At 32.9% G+C, this 17,019-nt stretch overlaps 1 protein-coding gene across 2 annotated transcripts in view; it reads right to left on the bottom strand.

Moving 5' to 3' along the window:
- Positions 1–9,339: 9,339 nt before the first annotated feature.
- LOC118182638 (hemicentin-2-like) overlaps positions 9,340–17,019 on the bottom strand; it is a 941,057-nt gene continuing 933,377 nt past the window's right edge. For both annotated transcript variants that reach the window (XM_085816506.1, XM_085816507.1), the window contains one exon: positions 9,340–15,426. Coding sequence is in view for 1 of the 2 variants with exons in the window: in XM_085816507.1 (XP_085672633.1) it covers positions 15,401–15,426 (26 nt within the window). In the remaining variant the exon portion in view is untranslated. The remainder of the gene's footprint in view (positions 15,427–17,019) is intronic.

Below are 17,019 nucleotides of genomic sequence, written 5' to 3'. Positions count from 1 at the left end.
ATTAAGAAACTAATCTAATGTTAAACTAAACTGAATTTAGCCGAAGATGTAATATTGGTCAGCAAAAATTTGAAAAGAGAACCAACGCAATTTATAGTGAACCAAAGCAAAATGCCAAAACGAAATTAATAGCCCTTCTGGCCAAATTGCCCTTTTGACTAATAAAACGGATAGCCTTATTCGTTTACCAAATAACCTAACCTATTCAAACTATTTAACGTAACCATTTCTCGTGTCACGCAAGTTCCCGCTACGTTGTGCTACCACCGCTTTTATCATGCAGTTCCTGAAAATGGCTATTTTTCTACGGAATTGGCCGTTAGTTAAATTAAATAGCGAATATTAGCAGGCACGTCCAATACAACTGAGCTTAGTTAGCTTAAACAACGAAGAAGCCTAACCGCAAATACGCGCCACTAAGGACTCTTCAGCTATTCTCCTGAAGTCCAAGTTCCAAGTACCGCTGTAAACTGCGAATAGCTGGCTGCAATGCCAACTGTATTCCGGCTGTCATAAGGTAAACGCTTCTTCGAGCACATCCAGGTGAGGAAATGCATGACTGTGAGTTCAGAGGACGGCTTTGCAGGTGAAGGGGCAGTGACCAATTGTCACGTGAGAGATTTGAGGACATCTGACTGGCAGAGGTAATTCCAGGGAAGTAATTAATTGAAAATACAGGCTTTGAACAAAATTACATAGGAATAAACAATGAAAAATACAAGAGAAGTAAATCAAGTCTTTGATGCTATGTACAATATATACACTATTTACATGCCAGCAAAATGTGTAAGCGATAAGATGGGCTACATGGTCAGGAGTCCATAATCATGTGATAGTCACGTGAGAGGGTTACCCTCCAGGGTTGTGACCCACATGGAGATGCTACTTGAAAAAAAAAGCAAACAGTTCATTACTGCTAATGAGCATTCACGATCGAAATTATCAGAGCTAGATCGGGAAGACTTAGTTTTTGCCAAGCATAAATGCCGCAAAAGTCGAAAGTGTTCGTCTTCTATCAATATCTCACAATGAAATAAATTGAACGCACTGAGATGATCACATTTTTCTGCACTTTTGTAGAACTTCTCGTTTAGTTTTCGTAAGATCGTGTCAATCTTTAGATCTTAGTAGAGGCGTTTATTTCTTACATAGTATTGGGCGTTTGTAATCCGTAAATATTTATTTTGCAGGACCTGCAAATAGAATGCAATGACACCACTCACTCGAAGCGCGAAAATATAGAAAAGGCAAAGTTAAGGGTTAAATTCATCCATTCTAATGAGAATACACTAGCGAAGTAAAGCACTGCGGTTTTACATAATTTCTGAGTAAGCTATTCGGACGAATTGAAATAATTCTTGCATTTAAACTTGTATTCGAAATTCAGATTTAACTTGAAATTAATGTATATAATTAGATTTTTTAGCATAGTTTACGTGAGATGAGATCACTTGGGGTCACGTGATATTAACCGGCGAATCAGGTTGTTGAACCATGAAAGCATAGTGAATTCTTAAATTAATGTCTTTTTACAAAATTTTAAACGATATTAAAATGTTTATGCCTTCCAAATATAACATTTTGTATGTCTATACTGTATGTTGTCGCCAATAAAGTCTGCTTGGCGAGATTTGCGCCGGCGAAACGGAAAAGTACCAAATTAAGTAGTAGAAAATAAACTAAGTGTACCTTCAAAATAGAACCATTTATTAAATTTTATAAATTGTTTATAACGGTGAAAAATGAATTCAAAAAATCGTGTCATCGGTTCAATTTAAGAAACCGGTTTCCTTATTTGGACTGCTAGTTTCCTAAATTGGACCACGAGCTTTCTTAACGGCAATTACAACAGAAGAACCTTTTAATTGCAGCACTAACTCCAGCACACCGAGTATGTATCCAAGCGTGACATTTCACGCATTGTATTATTTTTCTTCCTTGGTTTCTTCACATAATATACAAAACCATGAATCACCAGTTTCTTTTTTATGTTTCTGCATTTTGTTAAACTTTGGTGAACTGATCTGTTATTAAGATTTGGTATACCGCGATTTATAAGAGCTGCTTTTTATTTCCACTGCTTTCTGGGCTACTGGTGCACTGCGAGAAAACGAAGGGCCAGTTGGATTTGGATTTTTGGTGAATCTTCGGATTATAGTGACTTAGCGATTTTTTGGCGAAAATTTGGCGACCAACCCTGCTACAACAACCTGCTAGTTTTCCTTTTTTTTTTTGAACGCCATTTTTTTTTCCCCTCAACATGTATTACAACAATTTGCGGTAAAATCCTGGTATACGGTGCAGCCTTGGCGCGACTTTGAAAATTATCGCTAACACCAAAAATGATCCAAAGAACATCTATCTATCTATATATATATATATTATACACACATAGTATATATACTATGTTTAACTGTATATTTTCTTTGAATGACCCGTTAACTACTCATCGTATAATATGTCCCGTTTTTACTGCTCATCATAAAGTCGCCAAAAGTAGCCAAATCCCGTGTGCACCGGATACTGGATTAAACCCAATTTGCTAGCCGAATTACGCTTATGATAGAACTTTTATGATACAAAAGTGCTTAATCATGACGAACATTAGGTGCGAAAGTGAGAGAAAGTGCAGATTGGATTGGATTATTCAGTTATGGCAAAGCACACGAGGGCTATCTGCCTAAAGGGAGGGATGCCTTTCGTGGAGGACTTTCTAAGGGAAACTGGCTCGTATACACGTTACACATGGGAAAAACCACGAAAACGCCCATGCAGCCAGCCCGTTCGCGGGATTCGAACCTCAGACCGAACTACCAGTGTTCAGCGTCTTTACCGCTCGGCCGCTGGTGGGCCGAGAGAAAGTGCAGAATCGCCCACTGCTTGCCGCGTTTTTAAGAATTGCACAAACATAGTATCCATGTACACGTCGAACTATTTTCACTTTTTTCACTTTAAGTCAAAGAAAAGTGACACAAATCCAATTCTTCTTGTAAAAAGCGCCAAACAAATAAGTGGGCTATTCTGCACTTAAGCAGCGAAATTGTTTCTAAGTGCATATTAACTAAAATCACGATTGCAGTTTTCCGGAAAATGTTACATTACATGTCTCATGATCTCTCATTTCTTTGCGACAAAATAATCTGTGATTCGAACTGTGTACTTCTCAGATTATTGCTAAAGTCCTAGCTAGTAACCTTTATCGCCTTACCAAAATGTCACCAAACTACCTGTTATCATATTCCAAAGATTAGCCGGATTTTTTTTAGCTCGCTGTGATATTTTTTCAAGAACTGTCCTAAATCGTTTATTTTCGTTATCACTTCTACCTTTTATAGTTTTTCGAAGGGTAGCATTCTAGGGTTAATTATAATTTATCAATGAAAAAAAAAATGTCGCTGACGAAATTGCACTGGCTAAATTTCGGCAACTGTTTTCGGTCCAACTCGGGAAACTTGAATATTTAATGCTGGCTATTCTACAGAAACATCAAACTAACATAACCTCGCGAAATTATAATTGCAAATTGTAGATAAATAAGCAAGTTTTGTAATGGTATAATAAGACATGTAATTACTTACGTTTAGACGAATTAACTGCTTTCACACTTCTTATGTCGAAATAACAGATTTTCTTCTTAGCCAAGCGAATAACACTTCTCTCAATGTAACCACGAGGCCTTTTTTTTTACAAACACAACTGCATTAACCACTTCTACATCTACGTATAACAAAATGCCTATCTCAAATCTCGCAGATACCATCAGTCTTTGTGTATCATAGCGGTCCATATAAGACTACGGTTCAAATTAGGCTACCTTCCCCTACATCTGCTGGATGCGCAGTACCGATGCGCTGCAGATCGCACTATTCATTCATTAAGCACCAAGTTCTAATCATTTGAATATTTCCTTAAAACATTTATGCACACGAAATTTCAAAGCAATTGGATGATTCCTTCCTACTTGGTGCGTCACTTTTTTGTTATAAAATGTATAAAACTCATTTAAAATTGATTCAGAAGAGAATTTTGTTGCGTCTGTACGTACGTTCGTATGTATGTATTTCGAATAACTCAAAAAGAATAGCCTCAGAGCGTTGAAATTTGGTATAAAGGACTTCTATAACATACAGATGTGCACCTGCTATTTTGGTTGCAATCGGGGACAGCAAAAGTATATAAATATATGTGTATATAAATATCCACTCTACAACTCGGCTAAGTGAGTTCAGTTTCTTTATTCTTATATGTTTGAAAATTGCGCACTTTTTGCTCTAAAAAAATGATTGAATTAGGTTGTTCTTATCTTCCGAGTAAGCTTCTTATGCCTTTAGTTAACCTGCTTCTTGTTTAAATTTGAAACTTAGCAGAATAGTGGATTTGTTGCCAAACTAAGCTTGGCAACAACAATATAACGTCTTCTTTTATTATTGCGAATTAAATTATGCTTAATCCATTCTGGAATTATCATTTAATTTATTAAATTATCTCATATATTGACTCAGTATTGCGTCCACAACAAATTAAGTCAATTTCTACGCTTTCAGTGTCTTTTTGCCGAGTGAGACCAAAAGTAAACTTTCATACTTGTGTCCCGAAAAATCTGTCTTCTTGCCAGCTGGCCGAATTGCTAGTTTTTGCGTAGAAACTGTCATTTGAATTGTAATTTTTTATTATTATTATTGTTTTAACTGTATTTGGTGTTCTATGTGTTTCTACATTTTTAAATTTTTAATATAGATGTTTTGAGTTTTTATGTATTTTTGTCTGGTTGCGATGTGAGAACTGGTGTGTGGTGTATTTAATTATGGCAAAGCACACTAGGGCTATCTGCCTAAAAGGAGGGATGCCTTCGTGGAGGATTTTCTAAAGGAAACTGGCTCGTATACACGTTACACATGGGGAAAACCACGAAAACACCCATGCAGCCAGCCCGTTCGCGGGATTCGAACCTCGGACCGAACTACCAGTGTTCAACGATTTTACCGCTCTGCCGCTGGTGGGCCGATGCGAGAACTGAATTAATTGAAGGAGAAATATATCTCTACTTATATTCAAGGAAATAAGTTTAAATGAAAGGCAGGAAAAAATACGTATAATTAAATATTCGGTACAGAGAAATCATGTGATGGACACATCAGATTTTTTTGTATAATGTAACATGAAAATCTAAAGAAGCGAGGCTTTGCCTGAAAAAGGAACGATGTAGGGATAAGTCTAACATTGAATAAATGGCTGTCTAGCTACATTGGCGATAGTTTAGATGAGTAATTTTCTCGCCAAATTTGGCCAGAAACCGCCAATAATCGCCAAATTTGTGACCATTTGGCGATATTTAATCTGGTTTTTGTATAACTGTAATTGATCCTCTATGTAACTGTAACCATATCCGGTCCTTTATATGCCTTTGGTACTTTTCCGTTTCGGCGGCGCAAATCTCGCCAAGCAGACTTTATTGGCGACAACATACAGTATACACATAAAAAATATTAAAAAAATGTTAGTTGTAAGAATTCTTTTTAAAAAAAGAAGGCATAAACATTTTAATATCGCTTAAAATTTTATAAAAAGCCAATAAATAAAGACAACAAATTTGTAAAAAGACATTAAGAATTTACTATGCTTTCATTGTTCAACATCCTGATTCGCCGGTTCATATCACGTGACCCCAAGCGATCTCATCTCACGTAAACTACTCTACAAAAATCTAATGCTCTTAGTAATTATCTACATTAATTTCAAGTTAAATCTTAATTTGGAACACAAGTTTAAATGCAAGAAATATTTCAATTCGTACGAATAGCTTATTTAGAAATTATGTAAAACTGCAGTGCTTTACTTCGCTAATGCATTCTCATTAGAAGTGATGAATTTAACCCTTGACTTTACCTTTTCTATATTTTTCGGCTTCGGGTAAGTGCTGTGATTGCATCCTAATTAACTTAATTACCGAAAATTGCCTTAAACATAAAACTGAACTATCTGATAAAAATTCTATGTAATAATATGCCAGTATTGAAAGAAACAATCAATCTGATAAGAAAAAGCTGCGACTTGTTTTGAAAATGAGGCGTAAAAGGTTACCAGCGAGAATATTTCGTTTGGCATGGGTTGTACCATTATTGGCGACTTTATCGCTTGCGCCGGCAAAACGGAAAAGTACCATGCCTTTCAGTAATTTCGAGAATTACTGGAAATTTCTCGACGGCCGGGTTGGAAAGTTATAGAAGACCGGAGCGAGAATCAGTTTTGCAGTTACAGTGACCACCCACCTGAGAGCCGACCACGAATCATTGTTTTATGCTTGTCTCACAGTGCTGAGACATTTTTGCTTAACGCAAACATGAATTACTTGGTTGAACACTTGCATGCAATCTTACAACACACTGGTGAGGGTCATTTTTCATCTTATTCTTGCAATCCCGTGCAACAGGTTTTTTTTTTCTGTAATGTCTTCCCAAACCGGCGTTATTTGAAGTAATAGTAAGGTAAATTTCCTGCTGACACAGGCCCAACCGTGAGAGCTTCGTCTGTTAGATGCGCTTTGCATTTGCATTGCGTTGTGTTTAACTTTTTTGTAGTTTGAAGTGTATACTGATTGTATTCTGTAAAACTAATAAGAGCTTTACGACTATGTTTGTGGAGAGTTCCAGAATTATGAAGTGTTCCTTTCGGTAAAATTAATTTTATTAAGCTGTCATTGGTTCTATGTGCATTCAGTCTATTACTAATAAATGTATCCCATTCATCGTTGAATGTATCATCCGAAACCTATGGTGTCTTAGTCACTGACTCTTCACGTGATTTATACGTAAAGTAAATAGCCCTTTATTTCACGGACGAATAATTTAACCTTTCACGTATCATTACTTAAAGCAGAAAGTAGTTTCTTTCCTCTGCTGTGTTAAACGTTTCCACAAATATATCTGTAACCCAGAGCTTGATACATAGTTGCATGTCGTAAATTCATTTTGCTTGTTTTTTTTTTTTTTTTTTTTTTTTTTTTTCTGTTAACATGTTCGAAGTAAAAGCGAGATGCCATAAAATGTTTCCAGAAACAATTTAACTGAGGGTAGTTTTTAAAGATCTTTCACTACTACATTTTTTCCGCTTTAATAAAAGGTACTTTTAATATTTTGCGCTTGTTAATTATATGAATATTATTTACTAAATAAATGTCGAAGTTACTCAATAGAATACATTTAACATTAGCATTTCACAATTACATAAATTTAACAGTAGAATACATTTAAACACTTAACAAATTTTCAGAGATAAAATCAGAACGAAATGCTGCAATACTAAAACTGTTAAATTTTAAATTTTCAAATAATTTATTTGAATTATTAATTTATTTGAGCAGCTCAAACAAAAATTAGCTAGGTTTTTCACTTTTGCGCTTGAAGGTTCAGAGGTAATTACGTTTGAGTCCGAATGCCGTAGATGTTTTTTGAGGTAGCAAGGTAAAATTCGAGGTTTCGCCGTGTTTGGCGTGTCCCCGTTCTTCAGCCAGCGTGATGTTTTAAGAAGGAAATAAACAAGGTTCAATCAAGGTTACGATTTCTTTTGAGTTAATTCTGAAAATGTACATAACACAGTCCACTAATCATAAACGACGGATCATTCAGTAAAAAAAAAAAAAAAAATAAATAACTTTCAGTTTCGGGCACCAAAAATCTTGTCTTTTAGACCGCTGGTCGAATTATTTGCTTTTGCGTTAAAACTCTAGTTTCAATTGTAAATATGTGTTTTAATTGTAATCGTTTTTCAGTATTTTACAAGTTTTAATGAAGAGTGATTTTTTATGTCATTTTTGCCTTGCCGCGAAGTGAGAACTGAATTGACTGAATGAGAAATACATCTCTAATAAAATTCGAGGAAATAAGTTTAAATGAAATGCAGCAGAAAATGTGTCTAATTTAATAGGCCATATATGGAAGTCATGTGGTGTTCACATCAGATATTTTACATTATGTTCAGCTTAGTCGTAGGGATTTATCTAATTAAAAAATCTGATTTGTACACCACATGACTTCCTTGTACGGAATATTAAATTATACGCATTTTTTTCTTGAATTTCATTTAAATTGATTGGATTAAATTAAATCTACTTCGTCGATAGCGCATAAACCACAATAGAATAAATGCACTCTTTAAAATTCACTATATTTGTTTACGATAACGACACTCTGAATGCACAAAATTTATATCATTTTGAAGAATTATCTTATCGTTGCCACATGTTCTATTCAAATACTATAATAAAGCTAGAACGATGTATAAAAGAAATTAAGCAAAGAAAACAGAAAAGAAAGAGTTTTTTAGAGACAATTGAGTATTTCTCATTCAATTAATTCAGTTCTCACTTCGCGACAAGGCAAAAATACATAAAAACTCAAATACATGTATTAAAAATTACGAAGTAAATCTTAAACACATATTTCCTCGAAAAAATTCCAGAAAGGATTAAGCATGATTTAATTCGCAATAATAAATGAAGGCGCTATTTTTGTGTTGCGAAGTTTAGTCTCTCTAGATTGGCAACAAATCTACAATTCTGCTGTTTCGAATGTAAACAAATATGTCCGCCATGTTATTTAAAACTTAACCGCACTTAAACAGCTTTTAAATTGTTGATAATTGTACAAATATTGCTTCCAGAATTACGAAAGGCATAAAAACCTTAACCGGAAGATAAAAACAACGTAATTCAATCATTTTTAAAGCAAAAATGTACAATTTACAATCATATAAGAGTAAAGAAACTGAGATCACTGAGCAGGGTAACGGAGTGGATATATATATAAATATATTTATATACGTTTGGTGCGGCCGATAGCAACCAAAATACGAGGTGCACATCTACATGTTATAGCAGTCCTATATACAAAATTTCAACGTTCTGAGGCTGCTCGTTTTTGAGTTATGCGAGATACGTACGTACGTACGTACGTTCGTACAGACGCCACGAAAAATTCTCTTCAGAATTAATTTTAAAGCAGTTTTATAATTTTTTGGAGGAAAAGAGTCTTTTATTCTGTCCTTACGTGCAGATATCACGCAAAAACATCGTTAAATTGCATTCGATAGCGGTCAAAGTGGATATTTTCGTTGAAATATGTTGCCTGAAACTTTTCGCGATTACAATACTTCCTTTTTTACTTCGTACAAGGAAGTAAAAATGATGGAAAATAAAATAATAGAATCTATAAAGATTGTCTTGTATGTGAGTTTCTCTCTATCACTTACAAAATATATATCTTGGCACAGAATATGCATAAAAAAGGACAAAATTACGATATTTCATGTCATGTGTGTCACAAAGAAAGAAAAGACCATCAGTACTGAACATAAAACAATATTTATTCATCAGCGTTCGGTACAAGCGCATTTATTTGACCGAAAAGCACATTCAGACAGCAAACGTGCTTCTTTTTGGACACTCCTAATATCACTCTTTGCCGCTCAATTGATCGCAACCTGTGAACAAACAACAGGGAAAATAAGGAAAATTATTGATTGGTCCACCCCGAGAGGCTTGTGCTGTAACGAACACAGCCATCTGCGGAGGAAGAATTCTTGGAAATCGATTCAGTTTTCCACGTTTCATTATTACATTTTTTCCCCGCAAAGGGTAAAACAACTGCTTCAAGCGATAGCGAAAATGTCCTCCAGACAGCAGTTGCAGTGTCCAGCTGGGTTACTGCTTACGATGTCCATAATATAAAAGCAGTCCGGATTGTTGCTGCCCAGTGAAAGGAAGTAGTAGGTTAAGGAAATTAGCTGCTGTGTATTGACATATGTATAAAATGTGCCACACCAAACGAGTACAGTGTATTGCAAACAAAAAGCCACTCGCAGACATACAGCGTTCGTAAACTAATATTGCAGCTTAAATACACATGCAAAAATATCAACAATACAAAGATAGAATACCAGTACAAAACACATATGGAATGATAAATAAAATTTACATTTACATTTACATTTACATTTACATTTTACGTAGTTCTTATTGCTGCCATTTCACACAACGTACTTTTAGAATTAGCAGATTTTTTTTACAGCGCGATTATAGATTAAATTTCAGAAGCGTCTGGAGGACGTGTTGAGTTTTCACTCAGCAAAACTTTTACTAATGACAAAGAGAGGGAGAGAGGATGTACAATCGAAAAACATAAGGTATAATAAAACACACAAAGCATTAACATTTAAAGCGTAAGAAGATAATTAATAAGAATGTGTAAATAAAACATAATTTTCTTATATCAAACATACTGATAAATACTAAAGCTAAATTAATTTTAATAAAATTCTCAAAAATATAAGTTTGATAGGTGCTATTTAATCTATTAGTATATTTAATTAATATTTTGCTTTTGAATTACATAGTATGCATCATTTTTTAAATTTGCTTTTAATATTTTCATTGTGCGGAGTTAGATACCAATACAATTCTTATTAATTAAAATCATATGAAATTCTTCATATTAAGAAATGATAGAAAACATATTATTTTTAAGGCAATAATAATCATAGGAAAATACGTATTAAAAATTGAATTTTTAAAGTAAGTTCTGCCGTTTACCTTTTCATTAGGTAAATTTTTTGCTATTTTTCTCTTTCACTTTAATTATAGATTACTATATAGTTATGATAAATTATATGAAAGTTGTAGAATTTGTATAATTATATCCTGTCAGATACCATTTGATTGTATATTGTGGCAAGAGTTTAAAATAAATATTATATGTTTAAGTTTCCATTTAATCTGATTAAATTTACTTTTTAGTTTTCTCTTTAAATATAACAATACATTATGAGGACGGATCTCTTCGCTTAATTTCAGTCTCAAAAGCGCTGTAAAAATATTATTATAGTTGCATTTCTAATAGTAAATGGCAAATATTACTATAAATCGTTCTCGGAAAAAGGAACACAACATTTTTCTGAAAAATAAATTACAACAATGTACTAAAATCATACGGCTTTAAGACAATGCTTTATGGTTATTAGTTAGTACAAAAATTACAATTCATTGGCACATATAGTTAGATAATAACAATACTAATTCCTTTCAAGTACCTTGTCACATTTTCACGATTCCAAGTAACACACTATTATGTAAATAATTCGGTGAATACATGGTTATATTCTAAACTACTGACCTGTTTGATGGAACTTGTGATTCAATGATGTATCCAAAGCTTTCTTACTACTCATCAGTCCTTCAGTGATTCAAATGAATAAAAATAATATATACGTAGTTAAATCTGTAGAGATAAACAAAAATTAAATACCAGGGCATATAAAAAGCATTCATTAGCGAGTCCTGAAGATAACATTTCAATGATGACTTAGAATTTAAAATTTGGGTTTCATGAAATCATTAATTTTCTAACATAGTTGTAAGGTTAAATAAATTAGTTTTTAATCAGTTATTTTATTCTATACTGAGATTGGTGTTTATAGGCCTTTAATGCAGGTTTTGCTTAGTTAATGTATAACTAAGTAGATATAATTTACGTTGCGAGTAAAGGTGATAATTAAAGAACTGAAAACTAAATTGTTTATCAAAGAAACCTATATAGCAAACGGATCTTGTAATCTTTGTGGTTTGGGATTATTTTAATTGAATTGATTTTTAAAATACAAAACACCTTTAATCCACCTGTAACAAGGGACAGAGTTACGCAATAATCACAGCAAAATTACATTTGCAAATCGTCAATTCCATTTATATAAACCGGATTATTATAGTAATAAGAATTTTCAAATCGAATGTTACAAACTGCATCGAGAATTGATTTGTCGTTAACTTCCTTGAAAAAACAATTGTGGTTATTATGGGTAACCTATTCCAAGTTTTATAACCGATAGCTAGAATTCCGTTACACCAAAGTAATTTCTTAAAATTGGCATGTAGGACACTAGTATTTTATACATATTTTGTACTAGTATTTTATACATAGATTCTGGAATATTACACATATTTTGCTTTAGGTGCAATTAAATCAACACTGATTTTAATTACTAATGTGTGTCTTTCTTCAGTCTAATTGTTTCAATAATTTTGTTCATTAATACATTTTCTGAAAATTAAAGTGTATATGCTACGGAAGAACACCCTATTAACTTTTGCTTACCTAAGATTAATTGCTATATTAGTATTAAACCTCTAAGCGGCAAGGCCGTACATATACGGCCTAGAATATTTTTTGTGATATCTATAAGAACGTATATATACGTGCATATTAAAATATGTCAAAGAAATTAAGGCAATATATCAAAAGTATACAAATCCAGGTATGAAATTCCAGGAGAGATTTTACGTTAAAATTTAAAAAAAAAAAAAAAAAATGTTCTCATAGTCGTTTTGGGAAATTTGTGCTTTCTTAGCGAAACCTCTGGCCGCTCAGAGTGTTAAAAAAAGAATATCTGCGTGGGTGGGTGTAAGTTTACACAATTTACAGAAAATTCATATTAAGTGGTTATTATTTTTTTAATACTGAAATCTTTTCTATTCTGAGGATATGAGAGATATCATTTCCAAACACGATCTCTTTAGAAAAGCCAGTATTCAGCTGACTTGAATTCAGGAGAAGTTGAAATTTGAACCAATTTAATTCTTCAGATTCTGAAAGTCATGTCGTCTTTGATGTCACAAAAACGAATCATCTTTTAAAGTATGGTATCGAGTTTAAAAATCAGATTGGAAAGCGTGGACTAACTAACAAGGAATATCTGCTAACTTTAAACTCCAGTTAAATTGAAAAAGAAAACATACTATTTAAAAAGAATGATACCAGTTACACTTAGTTGCTAAATAAATTTAAAGAATCTAGAAAATTATTAACAACGGTTTTTAATCACCAAAGCTGAATTTTCTGACAGAAACCTGCTACCATTTTGAAATTTCGCAAAGTTGCCAAAATAATGGTACATTTACAAATAGTTAGATAAATATATTGTCAACATCAATTAAAAAAGGTTTGGGAGCTATTTTTAGACTTTGTGTAGTTATAAACGAACAGAATCGTTTGTAAAGTTTTGACGTGTGGCTTTCGAATTGAAGCAATTCATAAAATTTAGATGACAGCAAACAATTTCATAGCTTCCTCAATTGAAATCGTTACCTCAATTTTATAACAGATTCGCAATCTATGCTTCGTAACAAAATCATCAAATTGTTAATGACTTGTTTGGGTTAGTGATTGCTTATTAGACATATATATATATGTAATAATAAAATTCCATAGTCAAGAATACACTTAAAATTCTAACTGTATGTTCTTTTCATTCTTAATAGCGACGGTCTTTTATTTGAAAGTACGTGGAATTAAATCCACAGCCCCGCAGTCGATTTGTTTTCCCGCCTTTTCTACACGTACAGTTATAGAATGTTCTGGAGATATTTAAAGCGAACTGGAATGGCTGACGAGGCTGACGTCATTTCTTGGAAGCTCCGCCTTTCCAGAGGCTATAAAAGGACTCGCAAAAGGAATATCAGGGCTTTTTCTTAAATGTCACGATGCAGTAAACTTCATACAAAATGTAACTAGTAATTCGTTTTTATTTACTCCGGATATCTGATTTTGGAACTGCTATTTCTCCTGACCAATAATAAATGGATCCTGTTTTTTAAACTTATCGTCTGATAATTTAAGCTACAACTACATTTATGATTCTTCAACAATCTATTTATTCCTGACAAGAGCTGGTACATCACATATATGTTCACTTATAATAACTTATAATCAAAATATTGCCGTTGATACGCGTTTGGTGAGTAAGTTGTAGTTTTATACAATTCACAGACTGATAATCTTATTCAATTAATTTATGCAACTATTGTTAAAGATATTATAATTTTGATTATTTCTTTTATTTTTATTCAATATTTAACTCATAATAAGCCTGATTATCATATGACAAGCATATAGTTTGCACAATGCCCATGCTATACATTTCGTGTTGTGAAAACGAAGCATCTTCCAACAAAAATATGAAACATCTTTCAATAAAATAGCGATTTTATGAACGTCACATTAAAATCTGGTCGCATTTTTATTTTTTCTTGCTTTCTAAACCTCATTAAGTTAATTCGCATTGGCCAAAAAGAACACGCATCATCTTGCATGAACTGATGTAAAACTGCGAACAACACGACAGATAATAAATATATTGCCAAGTATAATTAATACGTAAAATTATGAATGTAAAATATAAGTGAATGGGTTTGGTTTGTTTTTTTTTAATCATGGCAAAGCAAACTGGGGCTATCTGCCTAAGGGGAGAGATGCCTTCGTGGAGGACTTTCTTGGGAAAACTGACTCGTATACACGTTACACACGGGGATAACTGCGAAACCGCCCATGCAGTCAGCTCGTTCGCGGGATTCGAACCTCGGACCGAACTACCAGTGTTCAGTGACTTTACCGCTCGGCGGCTGGTGGGCCTATAAGCGAACGGAAAACGCCAAATATCATCAAAATTTACATATTTTTATTTCCTTATTCATAGTATTTATCAGTTAATTCTTTATCTCCGTGTATTTTTAAATAAACATATTCATACATGTATTTTTCATTTCTTTTCTTTTCTTTCCTTCTTTTTCTCACTTTTTTCCTCCCCCCCCTTTTTTGAATAGTAAGAGTTCAAGTTTGGCAGATCTTCCTTGCGATCTTTGAAACGAAACATTGACAAAACAACATTGTATTAAATTGAATCCATGGAAACAATCGTATTTTTGAATCTTAAACACAAGCCAATTTCAAATAAATAATGCTGACAAATTAGCACTGATTCCACTAGATTCAGAATCGATAGAATACTCAATACATATCACTGGCTCATTATTTGTTCAAACTCACCGGTCATATCCAATATACAGATTTCATTGGATGCATTGGTCAACTATTAGAAATCGTCCTTCTGCTCAACGTCACATAATAGCCATTATTTGAAATATATATATTAAGACAAGTACGTTTATAATTGCTTTACAAAAAGCGTGTGGCACATTTTCGAAACACATGCTTAAAATACGCACTAAATGAAGCACATATAGAATTCACAGACAATCAAATATATAAACGACGTGCGGCTATAAATCCACTAAGGATGAAGCTCACTTCTTTGTCATATGTAACACATAAACACTCATATGATCAAAGATTCAAGTGACACATTTTTGTCAGTCTGCAAATTAGGATTGATCACATATCTGTCCCAAAATTCCGTGAGAGGAGGTTCAGCAATGGATGATTATTTGGTGCTCCACTCCTTGGATCTATTTGACTTGCAGTGAATTGGACTTGCACCGAATATTCATACGGTATGACAGCGCACACAGGCACACAGAGATACACAAAGTTGAAAATGGGGCTCCGATACCCGTAGCTCACTTGGTCCATTGACATTTACAATCTAAAAATAGAACAAGCAATATATATTAAAAAAAATAATAAGTAAAGTCAATTCCTACTTAGGTCAATAAAGAAAAATTTTAAAAATACAATAAATAAATAAATAATAAATATATTTTTAATTAAAAAAGTTTTTAAAATTTTAATATGTGAAAAAACTGCATGAACATCAACTGTCATCCACTACAAGTTTAAAAAAGTGCATTTGAACTTCAGTGGATGAATAAAAAGTATTTTATTAACGAATGAAAATTAATTAAATTAAAATTAAAGTGAATTCCTACTTAGGTCAATAAAGAAAAATTTTTAAAATAAAAAAAGATAAACAAAAATAAAAAATTAATTAATTAATAAATAAATAAAAACTAATAAAAATAAAAAAAAAATATATATAAAAAGTATTATGTGAAAACACTGTATTAACATCAAATGTCATCCACTACAACTTTTTAAAAAATGTATTTGAACTTGAGTGGATGAATAAAAAGTATTTTATTAACGAATAAAAATTATTTAATTAATAATTAATTAAATTAAAATTAAAATGAATTCCTATTTAGGCCAATAAAGAAAAATTTTTAAAATAAAAAAAGATAAACAAAAATAAAAAATTAATTAATTAATTAATTAATAAAAATAAATAAATAAAAAATAAAACTAAGAAAAAAATATAAAAAAATAATATGTGAAAAAACTGTATTAACATCAAGTGTCATCCACTACAACTTTTTAAAAAATGCATTTGAACTTGAGTGGATGAATAAAAAGTATTTTACTAACGACTGAAAATTTGAACAAGATATAGGGACAGAGTGAACTACGAGGGCATTTCAAAAAGTAAAGATACAATGGCTCGCGTTCCTTAAAAAGAATATTTATTTAGAAAACGTCAGTTACATTTTATTAACTGGATTACTTATTATTTGACATAATCACCCCCGTTATCCAAACATTTTTTAAGTCGGTGCACAAGCTTTTGTATCCCACAGTCATAGAAGGTTGCCGCCTGTTGGAATACAGCGCGCGCACACAACTTCCTGTACCCTAACTTGACAGTCACAACTTCATAAAGAGTTGTCATTGACACTTCCGGTATGATCTGATGCAATTCTTTCAATTTGAGACGTCTATTCGCACGAATTGCTTCCTCTATTCTCTGAAGAAGGGCGTCAGAGATCAGAGATGAACGACCTGTTCTTTGTTCGTCATGAACATCGGTCCTACCTTCAGAGAAATGACGACACCATTTCGTTACATTTTGTCGATTCATAATGTTCCCATATACAGAAACAATTTCTTTGTGAATATCCTCTGGTCACAGAATCAACGTTGAAATGCCGAACGACCGCGAGGAGAAAGCTAACGGTTTAAGGTTAACACAACACATGGGTTGCCAACTTGCTCACCAAAACTTTTGTTTTCCTCTAGCGTACGGTGTATCTTTACTTATCGAAATGCCCTCGTAATACAGTCAAAAGTCGTTAATCCGGACTCGTCGGGACTTCGGCGATTCCGGATTATCGATTTTTTCGGATTATAGATCATCAGTTTAAATCTCGTAAGATGGCATGCAGAAATTCTAAAATTAAAAATA

Source organism: Stegodyphus dumicola, chromosome 5 (assembly GCF_044657685.1).
Source record: "Stegodyphus dumicola isolate Sdum_Otavi_A_Nest chromosome 5, ASM4465768v1".
Taxonomy (NCBI): domain Eukaryota; kingdom Metazoa; phylum Arthropoda; class Arachnida; order Araneae; family Eresidae; genus Stegodyphus; species Stegodyphus dumicola.
The sequence above is the reverse complement of the archived record's forward strand: the minus strand, read 5'-3'. Positions and strand labels throughout refer to the sequence as shown.